A 20,094-nucleotide genomic window follows, 5' to 3' on the forward strand; every position below is an offset into this window, starting at 1 on the left:
TAATCTTAAATATATATACTTTTAAATAATGTATGCTTTGTGAGTAAAAAAATATTTTTAATAGTTATAAATAATTTAGGAATACAAAAAATATAGAATTTGTAGACTTACATTTATGTCCTAAGAAGTTTATACAGAAATAAGTAAAAGTATCAGCGTAAAAAACCAAAATTCTTATAAAGATAGCTTACAAGTCACTCAAGAGCTCCTTTTCTTCATCAAAAAGTACTAAATATTTTTAATTGGAAGGTTTTCTTAAACTTGTTATGTATGGGTCAGAGGTGTATAAAAATGCGTGTAGAACATCTTTGTTAGAGGCTACCCTCGAACATTGTCTTGCATGATGAAGCCTGAACTGTTTATAGTCGTTGTTCCGTGACTCTTGAGCATCTTCTGAAAGTTGCCCAAAAGGCAAGACAGAAAAGTAACGTATCACACGTTCACATTTCATTTCATAACATAAAACAGTTTTATTAATTCCTCATATATACTAGTAATTTCTGATGTACAATGATAATTTTGGAAAAATCTTGTGGCTGTATTGCCGTCATTAGTGTTGCCACTAACTTGCTTCGGTTTATCTATATTTAATCCAAGTTCTTCTCTGAACCTTCTTTGTACATAAGCCTTCTTTTGCTTTTTTAAATCTTTATTTTCTGTTGTTGTGGCAGACCATTTTTATTGATTTGTATATTGATTGTAAGATAAATGTAAAATAAGTTCCACGAATGCAAAGTTCAAAGGCCATACTCGTATTGATAGGAAGTTTCATCGACAGGTTTATTTTGTAGTTTTTCTAAATTGTTCATCTCTGTGGGTTTTGCACTGCAAATGTGTACCATTTGCAGTGCAAAACCCACAGAGATGATTTCTGCTTTAACCTTAGTAATTTCTATACATTACAATAAAAATAAAATAAAATACAATTTTGGCGGATAGTACGATTCTTTAGCTTCACAAATCAACCTGTATGATGGAAACAATAAGTAATTCTTTGCTATCAAACAACTCCTCATATTTTCGTACTGTGCCTTGTTCAGATCCAATTTTATGAAAATGCTAAGAGCTTAATGTTTTGAATATGCTGTTATATGTGCCGGTTCATTAAGATTGCTCAATTCATTCTAGTTTTCTGCCGGCAATGCTCGTAAAATATCAATGATGAAACCCTTAAACCCTGTACATATGAGTTCAGTATGAAGTCCACAGGTATCAAGCAAGCCTTGTTTGTCCGTTTCTTTGTCCGAACTGTCTTCGTACGTTTTAGAAGGTCTTCCTCTTTTCTCTGTCGAAGTAGGAGGTTCAGGTTCGCATGTAGTTTTTTCTAGATTTTCAGTGAAAATACCATCTTATCAATTGCTATTTTATTTAAAAACTATTCTTTCTTTCGACCACATTTCGTATAGCGTTGACGAAACTGAGTTATGAAGGACTTCTAAATACTTGCGATAATTTTTGCTATATTGGCATCTGAAGACTCGGTAAAATTATTTCGTATATAGTTTGAGATAGAATCAACATAATTTGTATCACTTTAAATCAATAAGAGACTTAAGTCGCGTCTGGTACACGAGAATTCACTCATTGGGGTGAGATGAGTAATTAACAATTATTTAGTAATAACAAATGCTTATGAAGAACTGTAATATTTCATATGCAAATACATATACTATTTTATACTTAATAATGGTCATATACGTGTGCAAAATTACTTGATAAAAAATATTTATCATTATGCGCTATAGAATAGGTTTGTATGGGAATGGGAACTATATACTGTGTGAAATAATTGATAAAAGTAAGGCAAAAGATAAAATATATAGTAATAATTGAGCAAAAAGTATTTTTTTGAATATTCAGACAGAGATTCTCAAATAAAGAAAAAAATCTTAATATACGTACTCAGAAAAAACAAATCTCACCATGATATTATACTCGATTTAAATATTTTACGCAGTGAAACTGCAAAAAAAAATGTTATGCCATCAAATTACATTATATTTCCTAATAAATAAAACCAAATTTAGAACTTCGGCAAGCTTCGGCAACTGTCAAATCTCCAAGTGAAAGTCTGAGAAAAGAAAATAGTACATATAACGATATATGGATTTTTAGTTAAATAATATTCAACTAAACTAAATATATTTTTATTTTATAGTAAAGTACACATTCTAAGCATTCTAAAATGGTATCACACTATATGACTTGATATTATTTTGTTACTATAAACTTATACCAAACAAATTTAAGTTACAAAATTATTTTTGCATTTTTTTCATTCCTTGACTTTAGAGGCTTTATTCTATGAAGTATGAATAGTCAGAGATTTGAATCATATTTATAATGATAGAGTAACTCTTTGGCTACAATTTGAGGTATTATACAAGCATATCCACGGAGTTTTAGAAAAAGTATTTATGAGATGGCTTTCTTAGGCGAGTTCCCACTGTGCGCTGTACTGACAACTGGCTGTCTCTGTCCAACACTGGCGACTCACCACCGTAGCCTTCCCACGCCTGGGCGACAGCTGTAGCAATGCAACGCTTACAATCCGCGTTGCACAAATCGCCTGTAACATTTGGCGATTCCACTACATTTTAGGCAAGTATAGAAAAAAAAGATTAGCCAGTATCATGTAAATATTTAACTAAAATATCAGTTATAATTAAAAACTGTTGTATGCTTTATCAGAATAGAATTCTTTAATCGAGCGACAATTTATACGTATATTACAATATATTGTCACATATAGTAAAAAAAAACGAGGTGTTTATTATTCGAATGGTCATATTTCTTACGTCTATTACCAAGGAGTAAGCAAAGATTTTCTAAAATATCCTTCAAAAAACAGGAACGAAATACACAGTTACTCGCGTGAAAACATAAATCATTGATCTATATACAAAATACAAATGCTTGTAATCCAATGTACATTATAACGAAAAAGGCCGTTTTTCTAAAAATTATAATATTACAGATATTATAAACTCGGAAATAACTATGACAGAATTTCGAAGGTACATGACGAGAACTCAAGATTTGTTATGCTCCTTTTTCTTTCATTTTATTGTAAGAAAGTAAAAATTCTAACTGACTTTAATGTACAAAGATTTAAGCTCGATTTATAGCCGTTTTATATTATCACTTGGGTCCACCCACATAAATGTGAATTAAATTAATAATATCTAACAAAGAACTTAATATGGGGTCGATACGATTGAGTGATCAAAATACACCATGCCGCCTCTAGTAGGACATGAAAACATTTTAATATAAAAAGAATTTGGTGCGAGGTCATTATAAGAAAATAAATTTCGTAATAAATAGTAACAATATAACAGCTCTATTATATTATTTGTGTACATAGTTTTTATATAAAAGAGAAACCCACTACGGTTACTAGGCTTCCATAATTATTATACTACTAGAAGGTCACAAGTGTTGTAGCTCTTTGTTATGACTGGAGATGACGAGATATTTAATGATATAACTTGGAATGGCAAACTACTTATCAACCCTGATGGAATTAAATATCGTAACCATCACCTGTGGACATATAAGAATGTCTTGTAATGTAAAAAGGGAACAACAATTTTGTAAGTATACATGTGGGAATACATTGAAACTATTAGAAACATTAACCATATGGAGTATACGCAACTTTATTCTAGGCGGAGATTGGTCAAAAAGGTATTACATTCTTTGGACAGTCTACAAGTATTTATAAAGAAATATTTATTCTTTATCAACGGACGATTTAACAAGCCCTATAATTTACACTTAGGGAAAATTACAATGTTAAAACAATTATGATTGCATACTTTGAAATGATAACAACATAAATTACTTAGTGTACTATAACAACCAGTATTTTCTTACGAGATCGAGATAAGATATACAAAGCAGATGCAAACAATATAACACCCACACACGAATCTGAAATGTAAACTGAGATTGACGTCACATGTAATGTACAAGCTGTTCTGAAGGTATTACAGACAACCTGAAGATTTAGGAACAAACTAAAAGTATCTACAACTAAGTCTCAACTAATATTCTTTTATGTACCTGGAATAGTAAACAAGCTGACGGTCCACCTGATAGTGAGTAGTAACCGTCGGCCCTGTACATTTAGTATCACGACAATTATATTTAACAACATTGTACATTATATGTTACATTATTGAACATGTGTTATAATATAGTATTAGATACATTATTGTACTGGCCTAGAACTGTAATGATAGTTGTGCAATTAAATAAATATTGTCATGTGATATATGTATAATACGACCATGGTACACATCACCCTTTTATATATGAAGCATCACGAATATAATGATATCAAATTATTCCCGTGGCCCATGGTTTAGCTTCTTGAGGACTGAAATGTTATGCTTCCTATTTCATTTCATCGGAAACACAGCTTACACAGAAACATTTAGACCGCTCAAATTGGCGCGACAGATGCCACACTAACTCAACACAACACAAAAATTTGTACAAACTCTACTTTAGATACATTACATGTAAATAAGAAATATATTTATTATAGGTATTTTCTTTTCTAGCTTAACCAATGACCGAAATTTCGCTAATATGTACATTAGCGAAATGATATGACATATTTAGAATGGGAAATGATATAAACTACTGTTGTTTCCTGTAAATCCCACAGATGAATTCGCCGCAATACATGGCTTTTAAATTTTACACGATTTTACGGCCACCTGATATACCGCGTCATACATCGTCATAACGTGTAAATTAAATTAAAATTATCATCTGTTGTTACATTAGTTGTTAAAGTACATAATTCTATGGGCTTATGTTTGATTCTAAGCTCAACAATTATTTATCACAGACAACATCTGTGATAAAAAATTGTTTTCTCAATAAATTCAGTTGTCAGTATCAGAACAGTTGTGAGTTGTAACAGATTATGTGAGCAAGGTCTACTGAGGTACAAGCCTCATGCGTAGTTCAGTTCCCAGCCTTATACAATCACAAATTGCTTACAGTACATAGATAATTTTAAGACCTGTATATCATTGTGGCTTAATAAATACAATCTATCTTAAAAAGAATCACCAAATATCATTTCAAGTTTAGTGAAGATATCGCGTACTATAAAACTACGTGTTGTCAATCTTAAAATACATTAATAATTTGAAAATTAAGTATACCAGTAATCATCTGAAATTCTTGGAAATTATCCGTTGACATCAGAACATTGATAACCATGACTGAAATAATTATTTATCCTAAAAGAGGAGACATCAAGTACAGTTGGAAAAATAATTAATGATTCCACAATCCGATGTTCTATGTAGACTTCCAAATTTAATAAACAATATATCAAATACAGTTTTCTGTTATTTATTATTAAAATACTTAAGATTACAAGTTTCTGAGAAACAATTTCAGGCCATATGCAATGCCATTTTTCCAATTAATCGTAAAATTTTTATATCGATAAACAAAATAACTGTAACGACACGTGTCCTTAGCCTTGTAACCTATAAAGATTAAGGTTTGAAACTACCTTAGACATGTATTAAATGTCTTACTTCATAAAAACAAAGCGAACGCCAAGGGTGGGTAAACTTATCTTACAGAATGCAAACAAATAAAATTATATACATATTATTAGAGTTTTAACCATATTGTTGTAATTAGTGAAACATTCTATTTCGTATTTAGTAGGTATTTAATATGAATCATTCCTTTATTTGTAAGTTGCTTTTGAGGTCAAGAAGTATTCGTTACTTGTTTACTTGATAATTTAGTAAGATAGTATTTTTGCTTCTAAATTATTATTGACCACCCTGTCAGTAAATCTACCTACATTTATGAAGTCGACTGTACTAGGTAAATAAAACGGGTCCCGTATTTGTGAGCATGACCCACGCTGTAATAATTTATGCCATAACCACAATGAATCTTGAAAATACTCAGATTTATTAGTAATAATAATTCTAAGCATACCAGCTATCTAGTTCACAGATCATAGTTAGGAATACAAATATATATAATTGAATTAGGTTTTTGACATAGTATTAGAACCTTCTCGGGCACAAATATCATTATAGATCAGCTCTTAGCCTACTATTTTACCGCTAAGATTATTCATTAAGTCGACATACTTATACGATATTTTGGGAATAAAAGGATTGGTGAAACATCATTTTTATTGCGTGCCAAGGATGTAAAAATGTCAATAACAACCAGTCTTGTAAAATAACAAAAAAAAGCATTCCATCACATCAGACACTCAAATTACAGAATTCGATTTGGTATGAAATTTCATGCTACACAAGTTTCAATATACTTAATTAATTTTTTCTATATGACCGGATTGGCAAACAAGCTGAATAACCATATAATGGAAATTTACTGCAATGTTCCGTCTCATTGTTTGTAGCTAAGTACCTATTGGAAAACAACGACAAGGTTCAGTACGTAATATCCACGACTTCCTTATATCCCGATTCAGGGTGAAGATTCTTATCTTAGAGGGTCGAAGCCATTCTTTGAGCCTTTTATTTAATAAAAATCTTGGTTATAGTTTAAATGAGTAAAAATGAAATGTGATGCTTGAAAAAATTAAATAAAAAATAGGTATTTAATCACCTCAATTGAGAGTACCTCAAACTCACCTAAACTTTTAGACTGATCACGTTTTAAATTTAAAACACCTGATTACATTAAATGACAGGAAAATAGATATATAACTAAACTGTATTGTCACAATATATCTATCGCAAGCGTTCTCAATAACAATTTATAGCGTCTTTAATAAAAGGAAGAGACTATGATTGCAGATATTTCAAGCGCGTCGTTACTTTTCGTGTAGTGCCAAGAAAAAAACCTAACAAAATAACTATATAATATTTTGTGGTCAAGATTTTTTACGAGAAAACATAAAAAAAAAATCTAATAATATAAAAGGAACACGCTTGGGACAAGATTGTAGTTAAAACGGAAAAATTCTTTGCCGAGATTTATAATAGTTTTGTGTTGGACACTATCGGATACTTTTGTTAACTGAAGTAAAAAGTTGAATAATTGGAATACCACGATTAGGTATGTCATTTCTTATGGCAAATGAGATAGGTTAAGGAAAGGATAATAATCCAGAACAGAAATTTGCTCAAAGTCCATGTAACATAGTCTATTGAGCTTACTGGGCCAAAAAATATATCCAGCCGAAGCATCCATTTATATATTTTCTGCAACTCATTGGTGTACCACTTGAATGTATACTATACTATCTACTAGCTACCTGTAAATGTATTTCTATAGCACCGTGAACGTGACCGTGAACGATCCAAGTAATACTCAGTACGTCACAATCATACACACATGTTGCCGAGTAAACACTGAAGCCCCACAACTTGAAGAACGTTCTACCGTCACCTCTATTCACGCAGTTAATTCTATTTTTATAAGAAGATTATGCGGATGACTGATAAATCTGCTATTCAAAGGGAGTTGCCGGAGCGACCTTGCACTTAAAGGATTTGAAATGTTACGCTACAGTGGTTATTTAATCTCTTCTATTTTACGTTCCGCTCAAAACGATCTTCGTCCGTGTTTACATTCGACACAGCGGGTGCGAATTTAAAATTAACGCAAGAAAATGATTGCAAAAAAAATATTCTAGTCAGTGGCATTGAAGTCTCCCCTCTGTGCTACAAAACAATGTTAAAACAACAAATGACCCACGTGACGCCAATTAAAGCTTAGAGCGAGTAATTCACCAGGATTGCTTCCAAACAAAAATAAATGTTAGCGCGTGACGGGTTACAGTAGCACAAACGAACCGAAATAAATCACGTACCTAACTGAAAACAAATTCGCTTTCTGCGTTACGCAATTTAATTATAACTCGTTTTATTAAGAATCTGGGTGCACTACTAATTCAAATTGGACGTCAAAGTGTGGTAAGTGACTTGGCAATGGACAATATAGAGTCATTGTTCATATCAATATGTATAGGTATCCATGTTTTTTCACAAGGTACTATGTGCTGATATGTTTGTGAAAAACATCATTTGAACAAAAAAGGCCATATTCTAGAGTCGTGCTCCGTTATTATTCATGACTTTCAAGATAAACAATATATACATACCCACAACAAAGGGTCTACACTCAGATAACCTTACAGTTTGGGTAGTATAAAAAAATTTTATCTACTTATTTTTTTTTGCAAGTGTTATAATTATCATACGAATGAATTTATTATTAGAAAATATCTACATTTTAATAAAAACAGAAATCTGGAAGCATTGTGCTAATTGCCGAGAATAGACGCGCACCCCTCATTAACAATCTACTTGGCAAGCAAACAGTACCGTTGACCTACCTCACGTGTCATCCACGTCATACGGGCACGGCTTTATCTAAATAAATAAAGTTAATTCCAGCCCGCAAAGAATTACAATAATAGCAAAAACTTCTTTTTCTATAAATTCCAACCCGCTTTTTTACATTTACAAAGCTTCATAGTTAAAATGTTTAGAGAAAATACTATATCGCTATACCTACCTTTTATTATGTTTCCAGGGTTAGTTGTAGTACAAGTCGAAGGCCAGTATTAAAGAAATTGAACAAAGAAACGAAAAATTAAAATTAAAGTTGGAAATGGTTCAGTTTCATGAGTATTCTAGCTTGGTTATCATTTTCAAGTAACTTATTTCATGTACAATATTTAAAACCTTCAATTAATTATTGATTGTATCTGACCTGCACATTAAATAGACTAGTATTTGTGGTGTTTGAAATTATAGGGTCTTTTCTCTCTATAAAATTACATTTAAATACCTACGATGCATTTCAAATTGTCAGTGTAACATACCTATAATACGATAAGAATGTATTTTTGCCACTTAATATGATACGAGATTAAATATTCATACAGATTAAGTATACGCACCTACTTAAATTTAGGTTTATCAAATCAATATATCACATCACATGTACAAGTGCTCTATATTTCTTTATAGATTGCAATCTATTTTTATAAACCAAACAATAATTCTACGGTGGAATTACGTTCAATAAATATAGCGAATAAATGCTGCATCATAAATAATAATTGAACTCATAAAATAATATTGAGTTTGGCTTCAGACTTTCAGCGTATGAAAATTTATAAATAACTAAACAAAATATCCAACGGATTGGGGATAAAAATATCAGATAGAAAACATCTAAAGGTAAGCAACTTAACGGTCTAGTAGAATGCACATCGCATTAATGTTTAATGATACTTTTAATGTTATTAAAATAATGCACCTCATTCACACAATGTACCACATGCGAAAATAATCAACTAAATCTAATTAATAATAGATTCAAATAATATTCTTCATGTCCCATGACTATAGTGTTTGTTACATGTTTACAATAGCTATCAGTTAGAAGTTTTCATTAGGTAGGCTTATAATAAAAACGCTTTACTTATTATAAATATCAAAATAATTTAACCGATTATATACGTTCAACAGAATTTCAAAGAAGGCAGGTTCCTGCTAAATTGTAATTGTTTACCAACGTGTAACAATGGACGTTGACAGTACTATACTTTGGAAAAACCTATATCGTTTACAGTGAGTACAAACAATAGTATTCTCAATAAAAATTAGGGTTTTAATTCCAAAAAGGAAATCCATATTTTTGGAATATTTACTTTTGATGTAGTTGGGTCAAAATTATTAGAAATAAAAATTATTTTTCTCCTTGAAAGAAGAATTGTAACACTTTAAATTTCAAAGGTTCAAGTCGGTTTGTAAAATGTTGAAAATATTGTGCCTATGCAAGTTCAGTTCTATTTATTATTTAGAATAGTTTTTGTCTTCTAACAATATACAGTTAGCATCTATTTTTTACAGGTATTTGGTTTTTCTACATAAAGAAAATATTTAGGACTCTTAGTATGACATATTGGCATTGGTTTTGTTAATAAGATAACGGTGAAAGTAATATAAAGAAAAGATTCAAATTCTATATATTTGATATGAAATATATAAGGTTAATTGAAACTCACCTTCATCTGGGCTGAGATCTGCAAACTTCACACCACCACTGTAAAAGAAAAGTCAAGAATTGCAGTGTTGTACTACCATAACAATAGCTAATAATTTCAATATTAAATAAATTTCATATTTTGAGTAACTTCACTAAAATTATATATCAAACATACAATAAATGAGTTTCTGTAAAGGTAACCCTTACAAACACCCAAAACTGTATGGTGCTAATTTCAAATTCTATTTTTTTAGGGTGCTCATTAAAAGTTATCAGGTTTTATTATACAACAAATTGAATTTAAAGCAAAAAAAAATATAAAATGGTATTTACAATAATAAATACATACACAATTTAAAATAACTGTGTTAATAAACATATTCAAATGTATATTAAACCTATTGCAAGATATTGTTTATTAACTATACATGGAAATTAATTGCAAATATAAAGACAGATATGGGGAGGATAAATTACTATAAATATGTATAATACAATAACTACTGAAGTACCTATTACCTACATGGTTACTGTTTGTATTAAAATCAATTCTATGTAAAATAAAACTCTGAATATTTAACATGCACCCAATCAATGTAGATTCACTTCGTACCTTAGGAGCACGGTAGCCGTTTCCGGCACCCGGAACACCTGGAAATAAACACAATGTGGAACGATGTCTTACTGGATCTCCAAATGGAGAAACCATAACCACAGGAAACCACAAATCCTACTACAGCAATTCTATGTTTGTATTTTAATCTAAATGAAAATTATATTCTTATACTCGCGGCAATGAAAATAAAGGACAATTACATTAAATTACAACTTTCAATGTTTACATTATTGTTCACTGTTAGCACAAGTAATCTATTGCTAATGAAGAAAATTACCCTCATTTTAGTAAGCAATATTTCTATATGCTATACTAAAAAATAAGTCTAATGTTTTACACTGACAATATATATAGTAATTTTGCCAATACTGGCCCATAGAAGATTTTCAATAAAAAAAATTATGCTACTGTTTACTAGTTTTAGATATGACAATATGACCGAGACTTTGAATTTTGATTACATATATACACAATTAGGTTTTAAATAATATAAAACATAGGTTTCTAATTTAATGTAACAGAAACAAATTTATGTATGTCTATATTTTATATCTGATATTACACATTAATATATGCAACAAGTAAATAGGGATATATTTAACTGCAGATAAAGCAAATTATGTTTATAAAAGACCAATAGTACTACATATCTTTCTTGTCCTTTAATTTCAATCATTCTAAATTTAAAACATCAATTCAAATTGCCATTAAATGTTTGTGGGAACAATAAAATTTAGTAACTTTAGATTATATTTATCAAAACTAGTGAAAGGTATACTTAAATATATTTTCTCATACTGCATTCATAAGAGTTACATTAAGTATAGTATTAGTAGATAAACATTACACAGATCAGTCACAAAATATCATGAACACAATTATTTATTTTGAATTGTACATAAGCTCTAATACTTGAAATATACAGTTAGATACATAATATGAGTTGGTATTTCTCACCTTCCATCCCAAATTCTCAAAGAATGTGCTAAGACGAGACTGTCCAGTTGTTTTGCCACCACAGGGACCTGGATTTAGATTAAAAAAAAATGTATGGGGGTTATTAAATTATCCAATGTGTACAGAATCACATATAACAACTTTGACTAAAAAATACAAGTTGACAAGAAAATATGACTGAAACAGATAAATTACAGAACTTAGGTCAGTAAATAAGATTACCGCTTTTCCTGTGACCTGCCACCAACACATCACAAATAAATTTCAAATTAGTTGATGTAGTTCGCATCGTTGTCAATTCAAGTTCTAACTGATGCTGATAGTGCACCTAAGTGTGTCTCCACGTGTTGCTTTGTCTAGCCTATTTTTTATTCTCTAGAATCAAGTATTCACTCGGTTTTGTAGAAAAATAATACATAATATTTTAACAAAATACACAATAATAGAAATGACAAAATGTTATAAATTATTCAAAGAAAAAAAGAAAATCAAGACAACATTTAGTACTCACCTCCCGTAAGAACAATTTTATAAACAGTTTTTTGAGATTGATTTGCCATTTTTAAAAAAAAACAAAAAGATAGATTAAAGTTAAATTACACTACCAAGCTTACGAAGAATATAAATATCATAAAAATGTTGAATTTACAAAAGTGGTAAAAAGAGCCATGACAAAATACATATCGAGGAGTAACCGTGCGTTGAAATGAAAGATTGGATTGGATTTTTGTAACGAAGCTACAGATAATAAATAGTATACAGTGTTACCAGAAAATTCAAAGGAAATGGCCAAAACGGCCAATGGATAAATTTCTCGACAGGAAAATGCCAGTACGTTTATTATGTATTATTCACATTAATTAGATTATAATATACATATTAGCATTTATATAGAGATGTAGTGTATGTAGAACTCTCTCTAGTATTAGAGAGTTCATTTAACTGTCGTCTCGCGCTGCGCCGGGAATAAGCCATCCGTGAGGAATAAGAGAGGGGATATTCCCGTTTAAAGGCCGCGAAGTTAAAATATGGAGTTTTATACCGATATTATGAAGATAACAACTAATGTACTAGAAGATATAAAAATACTTAAATAACGAATAAGTTAACACTTCACAGGCAACAATTTCAGATTAAATAATTTAAAAATTTTAATTATTCACAGTAAAGTTTTAAAAGTATCTGAAACTATAAAATTGAGATATAATTTATGCAAATAAAAATAGACAAAATAAATTTTATTGAAATGTATTTTAATAAAAATATGTTAAGATGTTAACAATAATTACACGAAATGAAATGTCTTAAATTTTTTTATCATGACTACATTTGCAAACTATAACGAAACATGACGAACGATACACTGGTACATTATATAAATCAAACCTGCAAACCATTTTTCGGTATCAAAACTTAGATAGCGTGCTTCTTAATTGATTTAGTTAAGAAAAAAGTGCTAAACTGTGACTACAGTATTTGCTTTCTTGCATTACATTTTGGCAACACTCAAAATTGACAATGTAGGTATTTGAAGACATTTTTGAATATTCTTATGTTGTACCGGTTATAGTACTTAATAGGTTTTTTTAATGGATGTAATGAAATGGTGCACCTATCTGCGCTAACGGTATACGCTGGCGAGGCACCAATGGAGGATTAGTAGAAGTAGATTAGTAGAAAATGGTTAATTAGCTCACCGTGGCAAATTGATTAGTAATTTATCATGATGGTTTCCAGAAGGTACCCCGTGGAGGTCAATTTGATATAGTACATTGCTAACAAAAGAATTATTAATCCACATTACTAAAAATCCCCTACAGTGAGTATGGGTATATACTTTGGTTTTAAACACTGCCCACATTCAAATCCCAGTTACTGTATTTTTTTTTTAAATGAAGGATAGTCTAAAGAAAAGAATTACACCAAAAAAATCATGAAAATCTGGGCTTAGATCACAATTATGTATTAACAAGAAATTCAAATCACTATAGAGTAATATAATAGTGTATAGTTGTACACCATTTGTCCTAAGTTTTATCAATTCTGCTGTGCAACACACACCTACAAAGCCACAGATAATTATTATTAAATTTATTATTTGGACCACAGTGGGTACAGTATTAATATTTTTCAGTCTTATTCTAGTTAAAGTATAATTTGGACCACACAAATGCAACTCATGACATTTAAGCTTTTAGGCCACAATATAATGTATGCAACCAAGTTTTACCACTACAAGCTGTTTTAATAAATAATACAAATAATTAAGTTAAACCTAACTCACTAAGTTGCAATATACAATGCCGCTCACATTCTGTGTTGCCATATTTTATAACAGTTATACTTAATTGACTAGTATTATGTAATGTAGAAATTTGAGACTTCTCTAATATCATTACTGTCCCAGGAATGTATCTCCAATACTTTCCAAGACAGCGATTGCGCTTCTCAACATAGCCCGGTCCTTTTAAAGGTGAACTCAGTTCTTCATCATCTGAAATGGACAATACATAAATAGATTATTATGAGTTGAGCTGACTTGAGATTTAAGAAATCGTTGCTTATAGATATCTCACCTTCAAGCACAGATACATCTTGATCTATCCAGCGAGTTTGTATGTTAACACAAAGTATAGATAAATTAAATTCTTTGTATATATATCTGCAGTAGTTTATCATTGTATTTAAATATGTTAGACCTGTAATAAGAATTGTATTTATATTATACATTATAAGTTGTTTATAACAGTATACAGAGTATATATTTAATGTATATCAATAGTTTACATTACATGATTACCTATTTTATTTGAGTCACCCAAGTGTTGAAACATCAAACATGGTAATGAATCTATTATTATCAAAGATATATTCTCAATATCACATTGATTATTTTTTATTTTTTTTAATAATTCTATCAATTCTTCAATAGTCCACAGACATATTACTTTTATTTTATATAATATCAATGCCATATCCTGAAATGAAATATTGTATTACAATGGGCATAATTACAAAATTAATAGTATACAATATTTAAAATAATAATAATTTCCAAAATAATCACATCAAAATACAAACCTTATGAGAGTATCCATGTGTATCTAAAATTTTTTGTATTCTCATTGCAGAAAAGTCACCCTTAGTGTCAATATAGAGAACATTATTTTCTGTATTTATTACACAATTAATAGCAAGTTGAAAGCATAATTGTGTTTTTCCTGATTCAGAAAGTCCACATAATTCAGTTATACCCACAGGAATACCACCATCCAGTATTTCATCTAAGCTAAAATGATAATATTAAAAACTTAAGTATGGTCATAATAAAATATTAATTTTAAATGTGGAAATTCCATAAATGAAGTATAATTATAATTAATAATAATTATAGTAAAGGTGAAATTTCATGGTTGAAGTCTTCAATAGTACTAAAACTTGTGATAATACCCAAATAAATGAGATATATAAAATTAATACACATTTAGACCACATCTTAGAAAATTAGCACAATTTATTACCAGTTTATTATTTATTACAGATAACATAATTTACAGCTAATGCAGGAGAACAGAAATAGTGTAATTTGGAATAAATCCACATTAATTTGAGTCATTGAATCAGTAACAGGTACAGATGCATATTTATAATAGATGTCCCTAGATGTGATGAAGCATATTTATGATGATCTCAACACATTATCATTAACTAAATGTAATGTGAATGGTGGAGTGGGGGAAACTGATTCTTATTTGGACTTCCAACCCATAGCTAGCAATGTATCATGTTACACTGACCACTGAAAATCATGGTCCTTAAATTTGATATACCTATTTACAACAAATGGTTACAAGACTTTACTTAATTATCACCTAACATTCTTCCCAAAAATGAATATGAAAAAAAATATATAAATCACCATATACTGAATTTTTTCAGTAATACAATTATTACAAGAGCAACTATAGTTCCATTATTTTAACATCTTTACAATATTATAATTTTTGTAGACACTAGCTGCACACGCGACTTTGTCTGCGTTTTGTTTCTAAAATAAAAGTACTTAATTCTTATTACTTCTTAGTACATCAGCTAGCTTCCAAAAAAAATATTTATATGTCTTGAGTATACATGTATAAATTAAATTAAATCACATCTTACTTCACTATACCGGTGCGTATCTTTTTATTTTTCAGTATTTTCTCAACAAGTTTATCTCCTGTAATTACTACTGCGGAATATTTCTTAAATATATCATTCCTGACTTCTAAAACTTGAGCGAACGTTAATTTGGTTAGTTTCGATAACTTTTCAGGATCTTCATGAAGGAAATCTTTAATAGTGGTAATTCTATTCTGTGTGAGAATTTTAAACACATATGCGGTTAAATATACATGTTCTATGGATTTTAGGTTTTGCATCGTCTAATTGTGGAGAAACGCGAAATATTTGAATATTTAAACTTTATTCAACTTTGAGGGTACACCCCACAGAACACTAATATTGTACAGCCACAGATCAAGTTTCATTCCCATCACAGATTCACAATAAATACTCATAGCCCAAGAGCCCACGACTGCCAGACATACGTCATTTTAATAAACGTGAAAGTTCTTGTATGTGTGTCCCCAACACAGGTAAGAACGATCCCCAAATATGAAACCTGGATCGTGGTTCCTTTGGCAGGTACCAGGTAACAAAGGTGTAAAAAAAATCATACCAAATTCGTTATTTTAAGAAACTCCATATTTTCATATATTGTTCGTAGCACTATTATAACTTGCGCTGCTCATTGCCAGACACGTAGTGTGGTTCCAACCCTCCGCCGGACCCCCCTAAACTATACTATTTTAGAAATAAACTTACGTCATTTTAATAAAGCTGAAATTTATATATATTATTGAGAGTTCTCTCAAACTGAGTTTCCTAAATTGCCAGACAGTTTTCTTGGTTCCTTATCATACCAGACTCATTGAAACCGTATATTGGGTAACAACGGTGTATACAATTTCATATAAAATTCGTTATTTTAAGATGCTCCATTTTATCACATATTGCTCGTAACAGTATTATAACTTGCTCTGCTCATTGCCAGACCCTTAGTGTGGTTCCAACCCCCCGCCGGACCCCCCTAAACTATACTATTTTATAAATAAACTTACGTCATTTTAATAAAGCTGAAATTTATATATATTATTGAGAGTTCTCTCAAACTGAGTTTCCTAAATTGCCAGACAGTTTTCTTGGTTCCTTATAATACCAGACTCATTGAAACCGTATATTGGGTAACAACGGTGTATACAATTTCATATCAAATTCGTTATTTTAAGATGCTCCATTTTTTCACATATTGCTCGTAACAGTATTATAACTTGCCCTGCTCATTGCCAGACCCTTAGTGTGGTTCCAACGCCCCGCCGGACCCCCCTAAACTATACTATTTTGTAAATAAACTTACGTCATTTTAATAAAGCTGAAATTTATATATATTATTGAGAGTTCTCTCAAACTGAGTTTCCTAAATTGCCAGACAGTTTTCTTGGTTCCTTATTCCACCAGAATCATTGAAACCGTATATTGGATAACAACGGTGTATACAATTTCATGTCAAATTCATTATTTTAAGATGCTCCATTTTTTCACATATTGTTCGTAGCATTATTATAACTTGCGCTGCTCATTGCCAGACACGTAGTGTGGTTCCAACCCCCCGCCGGCCCCCCCTAAACTATACTATTTTAGAAATAAACTTACGTCATTTTAATAAAGCTGAAATTTATATATATTATTGAGAGTTCTCTCAAACTGAGTTTCCTAAATTGCCAGACAGTTTTCTTGGTACCTTATCATACCAGACTCATTGAAACCGTATATTGGGTAACAACGGTGTATACAATTTCATATCAAATTCGTTATTTTAAGATGCTCCATTTTATCACATATTGCTCGTAACAGTATTATAACTTGCTCTGCTCATTGCCAGACCCTTAGTGTGGTTCCAACCCCCGCCGGACCCCCTAAACTATACTATTTTATAAATAAACTTACGTCATTTTAATAAAGCTGAACTTTATATATATTATTGAGAGAACTATTAAACTGAGTTTCCTAAATTGCCAGACAGTTTTCTTGGTTCCTTATCCTACCAAACTCATTGAAACCGGATATTGGGTAACAACGGTGTATACAATTTCATATCAAATTCGTTATTTTAAGATGCTCCATTTTTTCACATATTGCTCGTAACAGTATTATAACTTGCTCTGCTCGTTGCCAGACCCTTACTGTGGTTCCAACCCCCGCCGGACCCCCCAAACTATACTATTTTATAAATAAATTTACGTTATTTTAATAAAGCTGTAATTTATATATATTATTGAGAGTTCTCTCAAACTGAGTTTCCTAAATTGCCAGACAGTTTTCTTGGTTACTTATCCTACCAGACTCATTGAAACCGTATATTGGGTAACAACGGTGTATACAATTTCATATCAAATTCGTTATTTTAAGATGCTCCATTTTATCACATATTGCTCGTAACAGTATTATAACTTGCTCTGCTCATTGCCAGACCCTAAGTGTGGTTCCAACCCCCGCCGGACCCCCTAAACTATACTATTTTATAAATAAACTTACGTCATTTTAATAAAGCTGAACCTTATATATATTATTGAGAGAACTATTAAACTGAGTTTCCTAAATTGCCAGACAGTTTTCTTGGTTCCTTATCCTACCAAACTCATTGAAACCGTATATTGGGTAACAACGGTGTATACAATTTCATATCAAATTCGTTATTTTAAGATGCTCCATTTTTTCAATAACGTAAATTTATTTATACAATAGTATAGTTTGGGGGAGTCCGGCGGGGGGTTGGAACCACACTAAGGGTCTGGCAATGAGCAGAGCAAGTTATAATACTGATACGAGCAATATGTGAAAAAATGGAGCATCTTAAAATAACGAATTTGATATGAAATTGTATACACCGTTGTTACCCAATATACGGTTTCAATGAGTCTGGTAGGATAAAAAACCAAGAAAACTGTCTGGCAATTTAGGAAACTCAGTTTGAGAGAACTCTCAATAATATATATAAATTTCAGCTTTATTAAAATGACGTAAGTTTATTTCTAAAATAGTGTAGTTTAGGGGGGTCCGGCGGGGGTTGGAACCACACTAAGGGTCTGGCAATGAGCAGAGCAAGTTATAATACTGTTACGAGCAATATGTGAAAAAATGGAGCATCTTAAAATAACGAATTTGATATGAAATTGTATACACCGTTGTTACCCAATATACGGTTTCAATGAGTCTGGTATGATAAGGAACCAAGAAAACTGTCTGGCAATTTAGGAAACTCAGTTTGAGAGAACTCTCAATAATATATATAAATTTCAGCTTTATTAAAATGACGTAAGTTTATTTCTAAAATAGTATAGTTTAGGGGGTCCGGCGGGGGTTGGAACCACACTACGTGTCTGGCAATGAGCAGCGCAAGTTATAATAATGCTACGAACAATATGTGAAAAAATGGAGCATCTTAAAATAATGAATTTGACATGAAATTGTTATCCAATATACGGTTTCAATGATTCTGGTGGAATAAGGAACCAAGAAAACTGTCTGGCAATTTAGGAAACTCAGTTTGAGAGAACTCTCAATAATATATATAAATTTCAGCTTTATTAAAATGACGTAAGTTTATTTACAAAATAGTATAGTTTAGGGGGTCCGGCGGGGGTTGGAACCACACTAAGGGTCTGGCAATGAGCAGAGCAAGTTATAATACTGTTACGAGCAATATGTGAAAAAATGGAGCATCTTAAAATAACGAATTTTATATGAAATTGTATACACCGTTGTTACCCAATATACGGTTTCAATGAGTCTGGTATGATAAGGAACCAAGAAAACTGTCTGGCAATTTAGGAAACTCAGTTTGAGAGAACTCTCAATAATATATATAAATTTCAGCTTTATTAAAATGACGTAAGTTTATTTCTAAAATAGTATAGTTTAGGGGGGTCCGGCGGGGGGTTGGAACCACACTACGTGTCTGGCAATGAGCAGCGCAAGTTATAATAATGCTACGAACAATATGTGAAAAAATGGAGCATCTTAAAATAATGAATTTGACATGAAACCGTTGTTATCCAATATACGGTTTCAATGATTCTGGTGGAATAAGGAACCAAGAAAACTGTCTGGCAATTTAGGAAACTCAGTTTGAGAGAACTCTCAATAATATATATAAATTTCAGCTTTATTAAAATGACGTAAGTTTATTTACAAAATAGTATAGTTTTGGGGGTCCGGCGGGGGGTTGGAACCACACTAAGGGTCTGGCAATGAGCAGAGCAAGTTATAATACTGTTACGAGCAATATGTGAAAAAATGGAGCATCTTAAAATAACGAATTTTATATGAAATTGTATACACCGTTGTTACCCAATATACGGTTTCAATGAGTCTGGTATGATAAGGAA

At 31.0% G+C, this 20,094-nt stretch overlaps 2 protein-coding genes across 2 annotated transcripts in view; both read right to left on the bottom strand.

The window, feature by feature from the left end:
• Positions 1 to 12,263, bottom strand: part of LOC131845085 (TRPL translocation defect protein 14-like) — a 28,240-nt gene extending 15,977 nt beyond the window's left edge. The window contains exons 1-4 of the mRNA XM_059194107.1: positions 12,117 to 12,263; positions 11,606 to 11,673; positions 10,646 to 10,683; positions 10,052 to 10,089 (exon numbers count right to left, since the gene is read on the bottom strand). Coding sequence (XP_059050090.1) covers positions 10,052 to 10,089; positions 10,646 to 10,683; positions 11,606 to 11,673; positions 12,117 to 12,165 — 193 coding nt within the window. The 5' untranslated portion in view covers positions 12,166 to 12,263. The remainder of the gene's footprint in view (positions 1 to 10,051; positions 10,090 to 10,645; positions 10,684 to 11,605; positions 11,674 to 12,116) is intronic.
• Positions 12,264 to 13,708: 1,445 nt separating this feature from the next.
• LOC131845134 (DNA repair protein RAD51 homolog 4-like) lies at positions 13,709 to 16,105 on the bottom strand. Its single transcript, XM_059194172.1, has 5 exons — positions 15,767 to 16,105; positions 14,687 to 14,894; positions 14,406 to 14,583; positions 14,182 to 14,304; positions 13,709 to 14,099 (listed from the first exon to the last, which is right to left on the bottom strand). The coding sequence occupies exons 1-5, from the start codon at positions 16,024 to 16,026 to the stop codon at positions 13,870 to 13,872; spliced, it is 999 nt and encodes a 332-aa protein (XP_059050155.1). The 5' UTR covers positions 16,027 to 16,105; the 3' UTR covers positions 13,709 to 13,869.
• Positions 16,106 to 20,094: the final 3,989 nt, after the last annotated feature.

Source organism: Achroia grisella, unplaced genomic scaffold (assembly GCF_030625045.1).
Source record: "Achroia grisella isolate CSIRO2021 unplaced genomic scaffold, CSIRO_AGI_Agris_v1 utg452, whole genome shotgun sequence".
NCBI lineage: Eukaryota > Metazoa > Arthropoda > Insecta > Lepidoptera > Pyralidae > Achroia > Achroia grisella.

What these genes read in the sequence shown, in the direction of transcription:
- LOC131845134 (XM_059194172.1), bottom strand. Translation starts at nt 16,026, where the DNA reads ATGCAAAACCTAAAATCCATAGAACATGTATATTTAACCGCATATGTG. An exon ending in ATACGCACCGGTATAGTGAA is followed by an intron (nt 14,895 to 15,766) that starts GTAAGATGTGAT and finishes TTATCATTTTAG; the next exon opens with CTTAGATGAAATACTGGATG. An exon ending in AGATGTATCTGTGCTTGAAG is followed by an intron (nt 14,100 to 14,181) that starts GTGAGATATCTA and finishes TGTCCATTTCAG; the next exon opens with ATGATGAAGAACTGAGTTCA.